This window comes from Aulonocara stuartgranti (assembly GCF_965226115.1).
Source record: "Aulonocara stuartgranti genome assembly, chromosome: 16".
Classification (NCBI taxonomy): domain Eukaryota; kingdom Metazoa; phylum Chordata; class Actinopteri; order Cichliformes; family Cichlidae; genus Aulonocara; species Aulonocara stuartgranti.
The window spans coordinates 13,905,146-13,924,323 of NC_138952.1; the positions used below are offsets into that span (position 1 = coordinate 13,905,146).

General features: G+C 39.6%; 1 protein-coding gene and 1 long non-coding RNA gene across 4 annotated transcripts in view; both read right to left on the reverse strand.

The window, feature by feature from the left end:
• The window catches only part of LOC309691415, a 151,538-nt gene that overhangs the window by 85,152 nt on the left and 47,208 nt on the right, over positions 1-19,178 (reverse strand). The window lies entirely within an intron of this gene.
• sona (SON DNA and RNA binding protein a) lies at positions 4,936-19,027 on the reverse strand. 3 transcript variants are annotated; one of them, XM_082507777.1, is made up of 10 exons: positions 18,845-19,027; positions 16,594-16,689; positions 14,523-14,730; positions 13,254-13,327; positions 11,332-13,143; positions 10,749-11,136; positions 10,071-10,594; positions 9,405-9,892; positions 8,849-8,940; positions 4,936-6,814 (listed from the first exon to the last, which is right to left on the reverse strand). In XM_082507777.1, exons 2-9 carry the CDS (start codon positions 16,619-16,621, stop codon positions 8,866-8,868), a joined length of 3,597 nt encoding a protein of 1,198 aa, XP_082363903.1. In that variant the 5' UTR covers positions 16,622-16,689; positions 18,845-19,027; the 3' UTR covers positions 4,936-6,814; positions 8,849-8,865. The 3 variants fall into 3 exon arrangements, with proteins under 3 accessions (XP_082363903.1, XP_082363905.1, XP_082363904.1); XM_082507779.1 differs by lacking the exon at positions 18,845-19,027 and adding an exon at positions 18,676-18,811; XM_082507778.1 differs by lacking the exon at positions 18,845-19,027 and adding an exon at positions 18,627-18,811.

Genomic DNA, 19,178 nt, shown 5'->3' on the forward strand with positions numbered 1-19,178 from the left:
ACCGACAAGTACAGTCAAAGTCACAGCCTTTGTTTTACTCGTCTGACCAGTACATGGACCCGCACAGTTCCAGACGCAGCTCACTTGCTTCTGCAGACAGTACTCCAAATCCCTCTCAGAAAAAAGAAAAGAACAGGCATCATATTTTCTCTTTTGTTCTCAGTTTTTCGCCTCTTTTCTCTTCGCTCTCGTCAGCTTTTATCTCGTCGAGCCTCTCATTTCTCTCAAATCCTCTTTTCTCCTTTTTGTCTTGGCTGTCTCTGTTGTCTTCGTTAGTCTGCCTCACACTATAGTGAAACAACTTCCACTCTTATCCAGAACTTCACCACGGGCTGAATTCATCAGCTTATCCAGTGTGTTTGTGCGCACCGGCTTGTGTCTATGGCTACAGTGTGAAGCAGCATTGTAGGAGAAAAGCATGTTCTGAAAATTGAAAGCAAGGGTTGGAGCGTAGAAATTTGTGTATGCGACCTCCTTTCCTGGCTGCCTAACAAAATGGGTAGGGTGCTTGGAATGGGTGGTCGTAGCAAAGCACTCAGCCGTCCATCGACCGGCGGCCATTGATCTGCAAAATCCAATGACTCACTAGCTACTCTGAATGCAACCCACATTCATATACATGCAGACGCGACTGTTGTGTTAGTAAACAAGCACACATGAAGACACTGACTGATTAATGTAATTACAGTCCACAAATTAAATGACTATAATTGGACCAGACTATTTAGACAGAGTCGTTCTTTTGGAGATTGCAGTTAACTGAGATTACAAACCCCAGCCCACACATAGTAATTAAGAAAATGACATTGGAATCTAAAGGTGGAATTGAAATACTGCCTTTGCATTTCTAAGTAAGGTAGTCCTTGTGGTTTTTTTTTGTTTTGTTTTTTTGTTTTCAAAACTATGCAAAAATCTAAAATGGGGGACCAGAAACAGGGTGGGGTGCACGTTTTCTTTTAATGCAATACTTTTTTCTATGTGTTATTTTTGCCTTAAAATTGAGTCACGAGCCACTTTATTAGGAACACCAGTGCATATGCTCATAAATGCAAATACTTAATCAGCCAATCACAAGGTAGCAACTCATAAAGATACCAAAGTTCAAACTGAGCATCAGAATGAGGAAGAAAAGTAATTAATGTCAATTTGAATGTGGCATGGTTGTTGCCAGACAGGCTGGCATAAGTGTTTATGATCTGCAGGGATTTTACAGAGAATACTCTGAAACAGAGAAAATATCCAGTGAGCATCAGTTTTCTGGGTGTAAATACCTTTTTCACGCCAAAAGTTAGAGGAGAGCAGCTCATAGAAAGATGACAGTAACTCAAAAAAAAATTATTACAACCAAAGTATGCAGAAGAGCATCTTCTGAACAAACAATACAATACAATCTTGAATCAGACATGCAGCAGAAGACCACGCTGGATGTGAATTCTGTCAGCTAATGACAGAAAACTGACAATACGCATAGACTTACCAAAATCGACGTTGTCTCATCTGACGAGTCTCGGTTTCTGCTGCAACATTTGGATGGTAGGGTCAGAATTCAGCACAAACAACACGAAAGGACGGATCCGTCATGTCTTGTATTGACAATTAAGGCGATGGTGTAATGATGAGGGGGATATTTCCTTGGCACATCTAGGGACACTCAGTACCAACTGAATATTGTTTAAATTTCACAGCATACATGAATAATGTTGCCTGAGATATAAGGCATGCCTGTCCCTTTATGACTACAGCATACCCATTTTTTGATGGCTTCTGTCAACAGGAAATTGTATCATGTGCAAAAGCTCAAACAGATCGAGAACTGTTTTCTTGAACATGACAGTAAGTTATCTGTGGCCTCCACAGTCACCAGTTCTGAATCCAGTAGAGCACCTTTGGAACATGGTGGAAAAGGAGATTCTCATCAGGGATGTGTAGACAAATCTACAGTAACTCTGGGATGCTATTATGTCAATGTGGGGCAAAAACTCTGGAGAATGTTTTCAGCACCTTGTTGAATCTATGATATGAAGAACTGAGACAGCTCTGAACATAAAAGGAAATCAAACCAAGCTCTATCAATATGTACCTAATAAAGGGGTCAGTGACTCTACAGTCATTTTTTAAAATCTAGTGTTACAGGACTTAAAAATAATTCAATTAAATTAGCAATGAGAATGAATACATGTAGGGTTAATGGAATTTTCATGCTGTCTTTCATTTGTGTTTAGAAAAATACTGCAATATTCCTCGATATCTTTTTTATGTAAGGTTGCCCAATTAAGGTTTCAGACACGCAGGCACAAGTCGTTCACGTGGGTGTGCAGATACTTACAAAGTGTTACATCATACTGTAAATGAAGAAATGCAGGCAGGTAACAAATTAAAGGGAAAAGCAACATAACGTGTCTTTGTAAGATGTCAAGTCATCACAAACTGCCAAAGAACCTTCAGTCTGCTTTGGCATTAACTATACAAGTCTGTGTCATTGTTATGGAGGGATGTGACAGTATTCTTCCGAAGGATTTTTCCTCATTTGGTGATTTGATGATGGTGGCAAAGAGCATTCCAATAACAGGTCCAAGCTCTCCATCCAGAAATGATGATTTGATTTGTTTTTATACCTGGTGACTGTAGAGGTCAGAGCTTGTTCACATAAATTTCAGCCCAATGCATTTCTGTCCGGCAGTAAGGAGAAATAAGACCGAAATGTTTGAACAAAGGATAAAGGTCACTCAGAGCAACTTTGTATTGATTCTGTCCAAGAGGACCTAAAAATGCCAGAGAGATTCCCTCCACAGCAAAAACAGAGCCACTGGATTTCCTCACTCTAGGGTCAAAGGTTCAGGCTTTCCCTTCAATATGACGCCATTTTTTAATGGCCCGTGTATTGATTCGACAGGGCGTTGAATGTCCATCTCAATGGAGAGATTTTAAGGCAATGCCGAAAAACAAATGTGTTATCAAGCTTAAAATTCAAAGAGAAAAATCGGATAACTTTTGACAGCAAACCAACAAATAAAAAAGTCACTTCACTCGTGAGAGACTGAAGATGAAATAAATGAAAACGATCCACTGTCAGTCCAAAGCCTTTAATCCATGACCAGGTTGCAGATAAAGACTTAGGTAGAAACTCTCACTGTGGAGTGTTAAGCTTTTTATTTAATTCACCAAGAAAATCCACAGATTAAAGGCTTTCAAACTCTCTCCATGAAGGCTCTCCTGTGTAGCTCGGTCTGAGTAACACAAAAGGCTTGCATACTAAAAATAATATTTCAAGTGTCACTTCCCAAACAAACTTTTGTTAATGCAGTTCCTACACAATATTTAGGGATTCACATTAGTGTTTTAAGGGCATTTGTCGCAAATCACGGAGTGCGTGATTTCACAGACTTCATGTTTCTTGATTTAAGTGTCAAAACTTCCACGATGAAAGTACAGTGGAAATAAAGAGAAAGTGCACCACTTATAGGAGAGATTTATAACTACTGCTTTTTTCTGCCCTAAATCATTTTCTGAAAGGGCATTTTAATTATCTAAGCATTGAGGATATAGTAGCACAAGCCCAGTTCAAACATTATCATTATCTCTATCTATCTTTTTTTTCTTTTTTTTTTTTTTTTTTTAAACAGAGAAAATACAAACTGCTCACACACCAACAAACACTCTTCCAAATCAATAACTTGTATAGACTGTGCAGTTGAGCTCCATCGCTACGTATCCCTATTATGGAGTGTCTTAAACCATGCTCAATCATCAGGGTAAGGAAATCCCAAAAAGTTGATTCTGTTCATCTGGACGTAGCGTAGCCTGTTATGGAGGTTTCTGCCATCAACACAGCACTGATGTGTCAGCACCGGCTTCACACCATATAAATTTGATATTTCTTTTCATATAACTTGGCAATTTCTCTTGAATTCTATCACTTTAATATAATTGCATTTTTCTTTAAAAAGTGTCATGCCCACATTTTAGGAAGGTGTTATTATTTTCAATATGTTTCCACCAAAAATGGGTGCACTGTGGTCACAGAGGGATGGACATGGTCAGCAACAACACTTAGTTGCTGTTGTTTATTATGTAGTACACTGAGACCAAAGAAATATCCGGAGCCCTCTTCCTTGTATGTGTACAGACACTTTATCAGTAACAAGGATTCTGATTCTGTGATGTTTAAATTATGCTCAGTTTATACGAAAGGGCTAAAAAGGGTGCCAAGAAAACATCACCCACACAATTACATCGCCACCACAATTTAATATGACTCTACAAATTCAGTAGAGATCATTTAAACCATGCTGTTCCCTTCCCTTAAAAAAATATATATATTTAAAAACACCCCCGCAAACTGGTAAATTTAGAGAGAAGTCTTTGACTCCACTAGACAGAACCAAGAGACATTTGATGGAATATTGAGCAGTGCATTGTTTCAGAGTTTGGAGAATTTAATTCATTAAGGGTGGTTCTTACCATGCAATACAAGACACAAAATCAATTTCTTTAAACAATGTCATCTACTTATGCATCCAAGTGTTCACATCGCTTTGCCAAATAGTAGTACTAGTATCCATTCGTTTTTCTACATATCCAAAACCTCTAGCTTAAGTATGAACAAGATGTGTTAAATCCACTTCAAATCACCCATCATGCCAGTGTATCGCCACACACCTTTAAAATCACAACGGAAAATTTCTTCACACAAACACTATAAACTGTGGATAATTTTTTTTTTAAATTTATTTATTGCGATGCATGTTAGTACAGCACAGCTTGCAGCTGAAAATGCACGCACCCTCTATGGGAAGCTTTACTAGTTAATATTTATACCAATTCTTGTAATATTCAAAATAATGTTTTGTAATGATGATGATGTCACTGGAAATTTCTCCAGAAATTAAGATCCACATAAAAATGACTAGTCAACAAAGAACAGGAGATCAGAAGTACTTATCATTGAGGTTTTTAATAATCATCGACACATTTATGTACAAAGCAAGCGATGTAATATTCAAATGACCAAAAAAGAAAAAAAAAAATCCTAAAATGCATCACCTTGTTTTTTTCTTTCATTAAAATAGCTACCTCAGGGATCAAGTCAACCGAATAAGTCTTGTTAAAACTTTCAGATTCCCTCCAACAGTTAAACAGCCCTGGGCATGAGAGGAAGACAAAGCCAGATGGATTCAGGAATATTCCTCCCTCTAATGAAAACAAATGAATTATGAGTGCAAGATTTTTGTAAAACCAGCAAAAAAAAAAAAAAAAAAGAAGAAGAAGAAGAAGAAGCTCGTCCCTGTCAGTTTTCCCAAGAGCACCAAGTTTGTCTTTGTTCTTCAGTTAGGGACAAATTAATTCTATGAAACATGTTTTCCCGGCCCACATAATACAGGATAATGTAATAGCATTTACATGGAAAGCAAATATTAAATGTGATGAAATTAAATCAAAAGGGTTTGTTGGGCGTTTCATGTTTGCACGATACACTTTTCTTGATATCAATTCACTTGTATTTGCCACCTGAGTACAAGACGTGTACATTTCAAGCAGCTACAGTTCTTTCTTCAAAACAAGCATATTGAGAGAAATAACCTGATTGTCAAATACACAAAAACAGAGCATCGTCAACTCATTCTACAGTATTAACCATGCGCTAACCCCAGCTCAGTACAATACAACCATACCTTTCTTGGTACTGACATGCCATGTCTGCCTCTTAAAAAAAAAGGCCCATAAACACAAATAACTGACATTTAAATGTGTAAACTAAAAACCTGATAAACCTGTACTGATGAACTCTATGAATATGCACCCCTCTTTTTTCTCATCAGGAAACCTTCTCAACCGTTTCTGCCTGTGATCTAAATATAGGATATTCACCACTTGTCTTAAGTACCTCTAAGACAGCCCATCAATCTCGACTGCTTGTCATGCCTGACAAATGGCACTTGTTGCCATACTGATGGAAAAATAAACTCCCCTTTCAAAATTTGAAGCAAAACATGTTCCTAAGTTCAAAACATCCCAACAAAGCCCAAATGAAAGACCAGGACAGAATCAAAGATCAGCTTGGTGCTATAAAAACAGGGGGGAGGGGGAGAACACCCAGGGCAGTACAAACTGAATTAGTCATGTTTAGTGAAATGAAATTCTTTTTTTCATTGCCACAATTCAAGCACTCTTTTTTTTTTGGCAACCTATATATTCAAATGACTCTTTCCTTCAAAAGAACCTGTGGTTACTCACACACCCTGGAGATCCAAGCTTATTAAAACACGTGAGGATCTACTATCTCTACCTTAATATGCATTATTTATTTATAAAATCAGGGACTAGAGATAACCGAGGGAAAAATACAGCAGAACAAGGAAACAGTCTCCACTGAACACAATTCTTAAGAAAGCATGAAGGTAAAACAAATGTAGAGAAATTTGGAGGCAGTTTACAAAAACACTTGCGCCACTAGTTTGGTTTGTTTCCTCTTCAGTCTTTACAACAGTGACTGCTTGCATAAGCAGAAACACTGAGGTGTTGGTGGTGTAAGTCACTATGTACAAACACACACGCACACACACACAGTACAGTCGTCCAACTGTTGCACGCCCCAGAGTCCCCAGTTTTCTCAGTGGCATCACAGGTGGAAGTCTGGTTGTATCTCACTCCTACAAACCGGGGAGCAGAGTGGGCAGTGGCCAGTACTCCTATGTTGTGTATGACAACTACAGTGCTCCTCCACTCAACCAAGTCATCTGTCTAACAGAGAGAAAAGTCCTTTTGGGGGGGAAAAGACAAAAAATGTTTTCCTTCAGTCCTTCGAGGGAAGAGGCTGTATAGAGACAAAGACAGAGGAAAATATAAATGTATGGTATTTTGTCTAGTTTGAATAATCGACAAAAATCACAAAACTGATTAAATGATCACCATCTATGCACAAAAACAGGGCTGTAATGTGCATTTATTTTTTCTGAATTATTTGGTTTGGTATAGCTGTTCTCAGGTCCGTATACCCTGTGAGCTTAAACTATAATAGCTCTACTGATGTTGACGTGCTTGTGTTCTAAATTAGTACTAATATTAGAGGGGGGGCGCTCCACTCAAGGCGTTTTGGCAGTGCACAAGTTGTTGTCCACCAGCTATAGACTAAAAGCTGCATGCCTTTCCAGGCTAATGTATGACCTAGTGCCTAAATATTTGCATGAACAAAAATAACATATTTAGAGGTCTCCGTTGCTATGGGGAACACAAATGGTGTCATTTACAAGAACAAAAGTAAAATTTAGATTTTCAACTGTCAGATGAGCAGCTATAATAGTAAATGTGCAATTTTAAAGCTGAAATTGCACAGTTGGCTTTAGTGATTTAGTAATGTAGTTACCGTAAAACAAAGAACTTGTGAACTCTTTGGAATTGCCAAGATTTTAAAGTGATTACTTGTAAATGAGGCCTGACTTCATCACAATTATGGACAAACAATCAGCCCACACTAATCACAGCAAACAGTCAGATAAAAACCAGACACATTATTCATTATCACTTTTAAAATGTTTATAATTTCAAAGAGTTTACAAGTCATTCCTTAGAAAATAATGAATGCTACACCTTTCTGAATGTACAACACGGACACTTCACATTTGATGGGCTATAACTTTGTGTCATTCAATTATATAAAAATTAAATTTAAAAAGTTTATTTGATGGAGCCTAATGACTAAGCTGCTGAAAGGTGTTGCAGCACATAGCAGAATGAGGAACCTACAGGAGAATAATGTATAATTTATGAAATTAATATAAAGACTAGGGCTGCCACGATTACTATCAAAATCGTCGAAGACTAATTTAATAGTCGACGTGTCGTTGGAAGCTTTGTAAGATCCCAAAAGACGCAGGAATAAGTAGTAGGATTTAAGAGTGTAATAACGGACTGAAACAGAAGATGGCAGCATTGCATGTACAAGGACGCCAGCTGCCATTAAACGCTGAAGAAGAAGAAACTGTGTCCCAGAATTCATAGCGCGGCCCATCGCAGCCCTGCTCAGTTTCCAACAATGGCGGCAGCTAGTTAGTTTTAATATTACTCTTATTATTCTTTCTGGGTCACAAAATAAATGTTTAACATATTTTCAGACGAGAATGTAGCTGTGTAAACTTCAAACATCTGCTCAGTTTATCAGACACCACATATTTTCAAAAGCGCTCCGTTTTCGGAGACGTCTGTTACCCACTAGCTCATTAGCTAGCCGAGGTTCATGGCTCACTAGAGCCGGTGAGAACACCGGACTTCCGGCAAATCGTTTTCAAACCCACCGCCGTCTTTCGCTACTCAGGTTAAACATATATAAGTCACTTAGATAACTTAAAAATGTTATTGTTTGGCTTTTTTCAGTATTTTATTTGTCCCTGAGTAAATCTGAGGCTGAGATTAAAGTTATAGTTTTTACACAGCTGAATAAACGTCAAGCAGACAACTGATTACGGTATCAGAAGTGTGAGACGCTCGAGAATATACTCCAGTGTCCTGTTATATTTTAGATAGCAAGGAGCAGACGGCTGAGTTTATTAAACTCCACCGAAACAATCTGCAAACTTCATTAAAATTTAATAAACTATCATCCTGTCTTTATTTTTAGTTAGCACATACCTTAAACACTTAAAACTGTAAGCTAATGATTGTTATATAAGAGCAGATGCATGCTGGTGCAATAAGCTGTACGTTTTACATTCAATGGATGCATGATCTGATTAGTCGACTAATCGCAAAAATAATCGGTGACTAGTCGACTATCAAAATAATCGTTTGTGGCAGCCCTAATAAAGACGAAGGTACAGACTAATATAGAAATGAAATAAAGACAGACATTTACCTTGAGGGTTGGGGTGTTTAGCTTTCATCATCTGAGACATGTGGTTTAGCAGTGGCCATCTCCTCCTTGCTATTTGCTATCATCTTACACTTCTACAAAAAAACAAAAAAAAAACAAAAAAAAACCATCAGGTAAAGAATGGTCCATACTTTACATATATGAACCATTACAGAAATGTTATGGGGTTCAAAAGTAGAAAACACAAGCAAAAGAAATTCCATTGTGTTCTTTGCATGGTGACAAACAACTTCACCTCAATATAACTGAACCCTGAAAAACATTATGTCACTATGTCAAATATTTAATATTCTAACTGCTTTCAATTTGCACTTACTGTGATTTGTTTTAGATGGCTATATCCAACACATTATTCTTTCAATAGACATAAACCTACTCAAATAAAAAGATAAATGTACTAAAGCCTTGAACGATTTAAAAAAATTAATAAATAAAAACAAAAACAAAAAAAACCACTGCACTACAATATTTTCTGTTCCACATGATTTCAGAAAAACAGCAACGTCAATCAAAATCTGAAGCAAAACCACACGTTTACCTCAGTAAGCTCTTTGATGGTATGTATGTTAGCCTGTTGAGTGACTTTCCTCTTGGCTTCCTCGATGTGGTCCAGGTTAAGAGATGGTGTTGGTGGGACAAGGCACGGGGGAGGCTTGTTAGTTATTGTAGGAAGTGGAGCAAGGGGAGGCATGGCCGCCAGGGCACCCATGTTGGTCAAGGCAGCGGTCATAGTAGCTGCTGTCATACTTGCCACAGCAGCACTCATAGTGATGTTTGACATGCTGGGTATTCCCGGAATATTTGGTAACCCCATTGGACCAATGTTGGGCATATTCGGCATGTTTGGCATTCCCATGCCCATTGGAAGGGGCAAAGGTAAAGGTAAGGAGATGGGGGAAGGAGATGGAGTAGGCAGAGGGAGCTGAAGGATGGCTTTTGGTCGAAGACTCTCAGGAATTGGAACCCCGGCCTTGGCACACATGGCAGCAGCATTAGCCTTGGCTATCTCGAGCAACTGATCCTTATCTGAGGAAAGGAGGGTAAAAGATTGACAGAATGAGGGGAAACACATTAGGGCAAAGGAAGCTTAGATAAAGCAAATGGAATTAAGAAACAAAACCTCTTGCATATGTGGAGCACAAAAAGAAAAATCACGTAAACACGTTGCATAAATGTTTAGAAATATGACATCAAAATGTCTTACCCAGATCAGTCAGCCGTGGAGGAGTCTTGCTGGTGCTGCGTCGTGTCCGGGAACCTGAGCGACGTTGTTTGCGGAGGATGAGAACTGGAGAGTGGCTAGGTTCCCTCTTCCACCTGTCTCGTCTGTCAAAGGATCGACTGCGAAATACTGGGCGCCTCCCTCGACCCCTCGACCTTGACCTGCGTCTACGATCCGGTGAACGAGATCTGGATCGCCTGCTTCTATCTCCTGATCTGGACCTTTTTCTGCGGCCAGTGGAGCGACTCTTAGAGCGCTTACTCCTTTCTGTGGACTTCCTCCTTCCTCTGGGATTTGGTGAGTGTGAACGAGATCGCCTCCTGCGGGTTGCAGAACGGGACTTGGACCGGCGCGTTTTGGTTCGTGACTTGGACCGTGAGCGCTTGCGTCGCGTGGCAGACCGTGACCTTGATCTCCGACGACGTGCAGGGCTCCGAGATTTGGACCGCCGCTTCTTCCTCTCTGATGGAGAAACAGATTCTCTTTTCTTCACTGGAGACTTGGACCTAAGGGAAGGTAAATGATAAGACTGATAACCGTACACTGTACTCACATTTAATATCTGTACACAGTCCAACAGTTTAACAACTACAGAACAAGCAAGAGGGAGAGATTTCTCTCGTTTACTATTTTGGTATCATGTAATACCACAAAACAAACCTGGACAGTTTTCTTCTGGATGTAGACTTTGATGCTGAACGCCGAGGTGATGAAGTTGAACGAGAAAGTTTTCTGTGCTCCGCAGGTGAGGGAGATGGGGAAAGCTGCTTTTTCTGTACTTCTGGAGATGCTGAACGTGAGGAGCTTCTCTGGCTTTTGGATCCCGTTTTAACTGGAGATTCCACTTCCTCATCTGAGCCTTCCGAACAATCTGACCCTTCCGTGCCAGTGCCAGGCTCTTGAGAAACAGACCTGGACCTGGAAACATCTCCCCCTTTTTGAGGAGAATCTGAACTTGTCTGATTAACAAGTTCATCCTGCAACTTTTCTGAAGAATTCCCAATTTCAGAGCTGGAAGATGTTGCTGGGAGTACTGGCTTCCAAGCACCTGCAACGTCAATGACATATCATATGAAGATATGCACATTTGCATAAACTAAACCAATCAATCAATTAAATGATTGATTACTTGAATCTAATGGGCAATACATGAATTGGGACACTTATATGAAGATAAAAACATCTGGAGAAAAACATTGGTTTCAATGGCTTACTTAAATATTTTGAAGGGAAAAGGTCTCACCTTCTGTAGCTGCAAGTCCTCCATTTTCCCCAGCAACCTTAAGCAAGGGGGGCTTCTTCTGTTTAACTGGGGAAGGAGATGTGGATCTGGCTGGAGATGAGCTGTCAGAAAGCCCACCACTTGACTCAGACCTAGACCTGCAGTCGGCAGACTCAGATTTAGACTTTGATCTTCTTCCACTCTTCCTCGGAGTTTTGGACCTCCTTTTGCTAGGCGGTGGTGAATGTGACTTTAACCGGTGTCTTCGAGTCAATGAGCGAGACCTAGACCGTCTACTAGACCGTGGTGGTGAACGGTTTCTCTTAGCAGGGGAACGAGAGCGCCTTCTGACTGGAGATCGGGATTTAGACCGCCGTCTGGAGGGAGGGGTCCTGGATTTTGTTCGTTTGCGGGGACTCCTGGATCTGGAGCGACGACTGCGCTTAAGCACTACAATAGAACGTGACCGAGTTCGTCTGCTCCTGCGGACCGACCGAGATCTTGAACGACGGGATCTGGGGAGTGGTGATCGCTTGCGCCGAGACAAGGATCGACTCCTGGAGCGTCTCCCTCCAGTACGTCTTGCTGGTGATCGTGATCTGGAGCGGCCAAAGGGACGTCTGGATCTAGAGTGGGAGCGGCGTGGTCTAGTGATTGAACGTGACAGCGAACGTCTGCCAACTCCACCCCCACGGCGAGGTGAGCGGGTCCTGGAGTGCCGCGTGCCTCCACGGGAACGAGACTTTGACCTTCGACTTCTCCTCGGAGACCGAGATAGAGATGGTGACCTCCGCCTGTCACGTTTAGGGGACCGTGATATCTTTCTTTTTGGAGACGGAGAAGGATGACGACGCTTTGGGGAAACAGATAGGGAACTCCTCCGCCGTTTCGGAGACCTGGACTTCCTTGGAGACTTTGACACTTTCTTTTTAGGGGTGACAGAGTGAGAAGTAGATCGGGACCGACGGCTTACTCTTTTCGGAGACTTGCGGGGGGGAGACAGTGACTTCGTCTGGGATTTAGGGGTCTCGGAGCGGGACCGAGAACGGGCGTGCTTTATAGGAGTTGCAGATCGTTTTCCCTTTGAGGTTGACCTGGAATGGGTTCTTGACCGTTCTTTCACTAATGATGTTGTCTGAGACTCCTGCCTGCTGGGACTACGTGATGGTGACCGACTTGGGCCTGACTCACTCTTCTTTATTTCTACGGTTCTGGAAGGTGAAGGAGAATTACGCAATTCATCCTCCGTGACTTTCGCCCCTTGAATTGAATTTGTCTGATCTTTCAGTACTGGGTCATCTCTTTGAGCAGCACCTTCCTGTTTTGGGATTATGTCAGGCAATTCCTGGGCATGGCTGAATGTACCATCTCCCTGACTGCACTCTGTTTTAACTGTTGCCATCTGGACTGCCTCTTCCTGGTCTACAGGGGGTGATCTCATAGGCTTCTCCTCCAATTCATTAATGTTACTGTCCTGCGCCTCAGTTGTGGGCACATCGATATCTGATGTCTCTTCTTTTTTGACTCCAAGCAATTCAGATTTCTGCTCAATGATGGGAAGGGGTTTCTCCTCCCCTCGTTTGCCTTTTGGAACCAGTCTGGATACTGGTTCTTTGAGGTCAGATGCCACAGCTGGAGAGTATTTACCACCACCAGATGCTTTGCCTCCTTCACCTTCAGAGTCTGAACCTGAGGCAGAGCTGCTTTCAGAAGGGGAGCGAGATGGGGATTTCCTTTCCTGCTTTTCATCTTTCTTTCTCTTTTTTTTCTTCTTTTTAGCTGCATGCCTTTTTTGTTTTTTGGATTTTGTCTCTCCCTCTGTATCAATACGATCTGAAGAAAATCACAATTTAGAAAGAAAAAGAAGACAAAAAAAAAAGTTGACATTACACCATTGCTTTTTAAGCAATTATCAATTATAGCCATGTCTGACTTTCTCCTACCTGTAATTGGATCCTTTTTGCTTTCTTCCTTGATTCCTTGGTCTCCAACTCCTGCAGCTGCTGCCAGTCTGGCACTAAAAATACAACAAAAACTAAGTTAAAGAGATTTTTCTTTGTTAATCTGCTAAAAAAAAATATTAACACACTTGAAACAAAAAAATTCAGCTAATCTATCAAAAAAGGTTCACAGACAGTGAAAATTTATTGAAATAGCACACTGGGTTGATTCAGAATTCATTAAGTCTTTAGTCAAAGGCAAAACCTGCTACTTTTATGCGCAGATGTATAGATCTGTTAACTGGCTTTGAAGTGGAGGTCAGCCTAATTGCAACCATGGGCTCATTTAGACAAAATTGATTTGTCATGAGTGTTTTAAAAGAGATGCAGACAGTCATGCAATTTCAATTGAATGAATGGTACCAACAAAAGAAAGATACAACATGTAGACATAGACCTTTAGGAAATTCAGATAATGTGCACGTGTCTGTTCTGCACCACGGTTTAGAGAGGACACAGATCATTGGTTGTTGAGGTAGCTGAGTAAATGTTGTGATTCCTCTCAAACTGCTCATCAAAAGAGAACAGATCCATCAAAAATCTTTATAATTCGTGCAGTCTGTGCCCAACAAAAAAGGCACCTTGTGACTTTTCTTAGAAAAGCTTCCCATTTAATATAGGCCTTTTTTAAAACAACTTCAACTTTTATATTATTTTAGTGGTTTACAATTTCAGTTATTTCTACTTACATTAAAAAGAAAAAAGAAAAATGCAACGTCTATGTGTTGTTTTAGTCAGATTACATTTGTCTACAATTATGACTTACATAATGAACAATCACATCTTCATTTCATTTATTTATTTCACACTTGGTACAACAGATCAAACAAACAAACCACACTTTCTATCAATAAAGCACTACAACCATGTGTGAAAAGGAGCAGGAAGAAGAAAATATTCTTATTAAAATTTAAGATTGCAAATAATTTCCAATGGTTTGAATACAGGATTTTCCTTGGTCAAATGTAGGCCTTCAAGGCACAAGAGTAAGCATGAATCAGTCCATGTACAGTAACGGCAAAGAGTCAACTACAGAAATCTAAGCACTTCTGAATAACAAAACTGATTATTTTGTTTTGGAAAATGAAACTTTTATTAATCAATTGCTTTTGTATGCAAGAAAAAAAATCCTAAATATTAAGTAATGTACAATTTTTACTGTGCCAACTTATCAAGTCTCACATTTAGTTTAGAATTTTAAATTTTTCCAACCTGGCTCTGGTGGTCCTGACAGGTCTCGGTGGAGGTGGAGGCTCAACATCAGACTCTGCACCAGATTCTGAACTACTCTCCTTCTCGCCCTTCCTCCGCCTCTTCTTCTTCTTGCTCTTGTGTTTTCTGTGTTTCTTGTTTTTCTTGTGGGAAGGCTCAAGCTCTTCCTTGGCATTCATGTCATCTTTCTCAGGTGCCTCCCCCTCACCTGCACAGGGAATCCAATATTTCAAATTACACAAGTCTTTGACAAACAGAAAAGGAAAAATCTACAGCAAGCAGATACCATTTAGTTCTGTACGGTTCATCTAGTTTATAGTGTAATGTTGTGAGCAAGCTGTTATGAGATAGTTTACAGATATTGGTTAGCACCAGCATTAGGGTTGGGTCATATCATACCGTTCACGGTAATACCGGTATAATGTCGGGCAACGATAATAAAATGAAATATTGCAATAGAATATGGGTAAAACTTACTGACAATACCCAGAGAACCATGTTGGGTAATTTACCACTTTTCATGTATAGTTGTTTTTTTGTTTTTTTTTTGTAAGGCAAGAGCACCCAGTAGGAAGGGTGATGGCCACACACTCTGTGAATTCACTCAACAATTACCTGCGTAATTCGAACACTTTTGTAACAAAACATCACACAGACTTTATGCTCCAAACTGGACTTTGTGTCCACGGAGCTGGTATCTTGAATATCCTGTTCAATATCAAATCCAACACTGGGTGAAAACAGTTCAAGAGAAAACTAGAACCATCTAGAGAGAGGGATAACTGTAACCAACTCTGTACATGGTTCTGGGGAATGCCAGATGGTGTTCAAGAGCGCTGGTCAAACATAATGAAGCATGAGATATTCTGAATGTTCAGTCTGTTTTGATAACCTTCTTCAGCCAGTTTCAAGCATCTAGTAGATGGGATGAGCAGCTGATCAATGATACTGACAGAACAGCAGGCAGCAAAACCTGTGCCCAAACAACTACATCATTCCCAACAGGCTTTAAGGTTGTGTTTCCCATACACTTGGAATACAAGGATTGACATCTCATTCACAATTTAGTTTTCACTGGCAATCACAGCCCACCCAAACAACTATCAAATTACAGTGCATACCTAGATAGTAGCTTTACCTGTTTGAGAGAATACTAGATCTAATTATTGGTAATTATTTTACCCAAGATGAAAAAACGACTTTTTGGCAGCTGCAGTGGCGTTTGGTTCTACATTTTCCTGTTTGTACAATGTAAACACATTTTTACTAATCAGATGCCTGCTTATTGTTTATTAGTGATAGGTAAACAGCTCTGATCAATACTACCACCACCTGGCACTAATAGGACATTACATCTTACACAGCATTGCAAAAGAACAATATTTTCAGACGGAACAGTCATGTAAACCATTACTTTTTTTTTTGTATTTTAATAATTTAATCACTATTGTAACTGTAACTTCGGTCATTGCTGTGCTTTTTTTTGGAAGTCGAATTTCCCAGAGGAACCCACCCGAGGGATTAATAAAGTTCTATCTTATCTATTCAAATATTCAACAATGATCGTATTTGTGTCCATGCCTAATAACAAGCAGTGTTTCCAGTGAGTCACTCTCGTTCTGAACAGATCATTATTTGTTGGGAAAATAACTAATTAACTGTAAACGGACTAATTAATCATTTAGTTATCTTCATGTCAATGGGCTTGCTATGTGCAAAGGGAAGTAAAGAGCTTTACACAAAGAGAGGAGAGAAACTAGCACAAATACTGTGGTTTATCCATCCCAAAAATGAATACTAAAAGGCATCCGCAATCATGCAGTGAGACCAGTTCAGCATGGAGCTTTACAGAAATTAAAAGCAACTTGATATTTTTTTGTACATTTATTTTAAATCTCACATAAATTAGAGATAACAATAAATATAAGTTATATTTTATTCATTTCACATAAATTTACTGAGGCACATACTTACACTTTAACACTGAAACCTGTGGGGCAAAAACAAACTTAAACAAAATGAGTCAAATCTGAACAGATTCGGACCTCTTTGGGGCTTGTGCATCGCTTACCTGAGGGGATGTCCACTGCACACTCCATTATGCTGTTATGCTGATCTTGTAAAAGATTATTTCAATGTCACTGTTGTGCTGTTCCCTCTCTCAACTCTAGGGAGAGAAAAAGGTAATTTAACTTGAGCAACAAACGGATGCCATACCAACAGAAGTATAGATTCACCATACTTTAGTATACATTTTGGTAACGCTACTGAAACTGCTAATATTTCCTCAAACTACATGTAAGGATGAAAACTTTCTACTGATTTGGAGCAAAACAGTAATCATTGGTTGTTATGAGTCAACCACTGTTGATGACTAAATACCATTTAAGTGGTATTCACGTATCTAATAAAAAAAACAGCCCGATCTAATTGGTTTTAAGTGTCGTGGGAGAAATATTCTTAATGCCTAACATGAGTCTGAAGAAAAATTTGTTTTACTACACTTGTGTTTTATTTGCCCCTGCAATTATCCAAAGGTACAAAAACTGCCCCAAAGTAATCAGTAGGGCTGTGATTAAAGCTGCTCTGTTTTTCTAAAACAAAAGAAAGAAAAAAAAAAGACAGTGTACTCTACCCAGTCCCCATGGCAAGCCAACTTAATGCTCCCTCACAAATAATATAGCCATGGTGCGATTAATACTGATTTTGATTTTACCAAAACAAATGAATTATTTGAGAATAGCCTTCTACTAGGAAACTAAGGTAGCTCATCTATGAAAAAGGATATAAACCAGTACATCAAAATCAGACAATATTCTGAAAGAAAAACAGAATAGCTTGGCCTATATTTAATCACAAGTTTTACTGTGAAACAACAACAGACCATCAAACGGCCATCTTCCTACATTTCTCTAATTTTTAAAAAGACTGACGTTTAACACTTAAGTCCCTTGTCTTGAGCAGCAACTTCCATATTAAAACTGGTATATTTCTGGAAAATTATCAATTAACACTCTTCAAGATTACTCTGGAAATAAACAATGAAGTATCAACCAGAAAAATCAACATAGATAACACAGATTTAGCAGATGAGTATCCTTTAATATTTACATGTCCAAAGAACAAAACATCGCTCTTTTATTCCGCTACTGAAGAAAGTAGTTTTCTAGCACTTCCAGTAATATGTCTACTATAAGCCAATATCATAACCCATTTAGCACATAATAACCAGAATCAGGTAGTTTACCCTTGCCGTCTACCACACAAAGGTGAATCTGAAATGTGAAGGCAAACATATTTCAAAAGTATTCAACAGTGTAACTTAGCCACGTAGTTTTAAGCAATAATGCTTCGTTAGCCAAAATCTAAGATCAACGGACATCTTAAGTAACATCTAAAAAACGATTCTATAAATCTTTTACAATCAGGTCCCAATTGCTTATTTGAGGATTTTAATTCGGTTTTTTCTTTCCATTAAACTCTGCACATTACTCACGGACGAAGTGGTTTTGTAACGCTAAAGCTTTAACAAAGCCATCAGTAGTCCTTGCCAGCATGGATACATAACCTGCGAAAAGGACCAATGCTCACAAACATTATTAATAACGCCAATTTCGGGACGTAAAGGCTTCACTTAAGGATAAATTCAGAACTGGTTACTTCAACGAAAACAAAGACGATACTACGCTAAGATGCACACGGTGTTAAATAGCTAACACGTTTAGTGGACATTACGTTTCTCTATTAAAGCTAAGGCTAACGCCAGAGAACACATTATTTTTGGATTCAGTTACCTTGAGCTAGTTTAGCTGGCCTTTCAGCAACAGATATATTATAATACAGTTTTGATTAACTGCGAAATACAACCCTCCTGTACTCGCAGACCAAAAGCTAAATGAATGGCGAAAACAAGGGACACAAAGTTTCAAACTGCGACAGTTCGTTAACACGTTAGATAAGCCGCTGTCGGGCCTGCGCAGCTAAAGCTAACGTTCATTCACAGATGACTGCAGCTGGTTGCTGCTAGTTAACGTTAGCTTACTTTTAAAGAACAATAATTCCGATGTTTGTCAAACTATTATTCCCTTTAACCTAAACGCTTACCAGCTAGGCAACACGAAAGCAGTAAAAGACAACTATACTGCCTGCACACCTCGGCCTCAATGTCGGCTCATTGCCCGCTTGCTCTCCAGCGAGGACATTACCGCTAGCCATAGCATGCTCGTTAGCTTAGTTTGCTAATCACTTGGCTGCTACTTCTTTCAACAAAACAGATTAGTTCGTTCGTTCATCATACAGCCCTTTCAGTGACGCAAACTTACTGTGTTAATGTTGGATGGCTGCGCTTCCCGCGTAGAGGATGCCAAATGAATGCAAATTGCCCGAAGCTAAGAAGTCACTGAATATGCTAACCGTAGTCGTTAGCCAACTAGATGCCCCGCCATGATGGGGAAGGTATCCCAACATGCCATGCTCCGCGGGTTTGAATGGCGGCGTCACTGTCTCCTAGGCAACTCCAAGCGCAGCCAAATGCATTAAAACTTGACATGTTTATATCTCGGTGTTTTCCTATTTATTAATTACTTTAGCTTGCAATGCAAAAAACCCTATATAGCCATATCGTGTACATAAGTGGTGGTGTGGAAATTTAGTCCA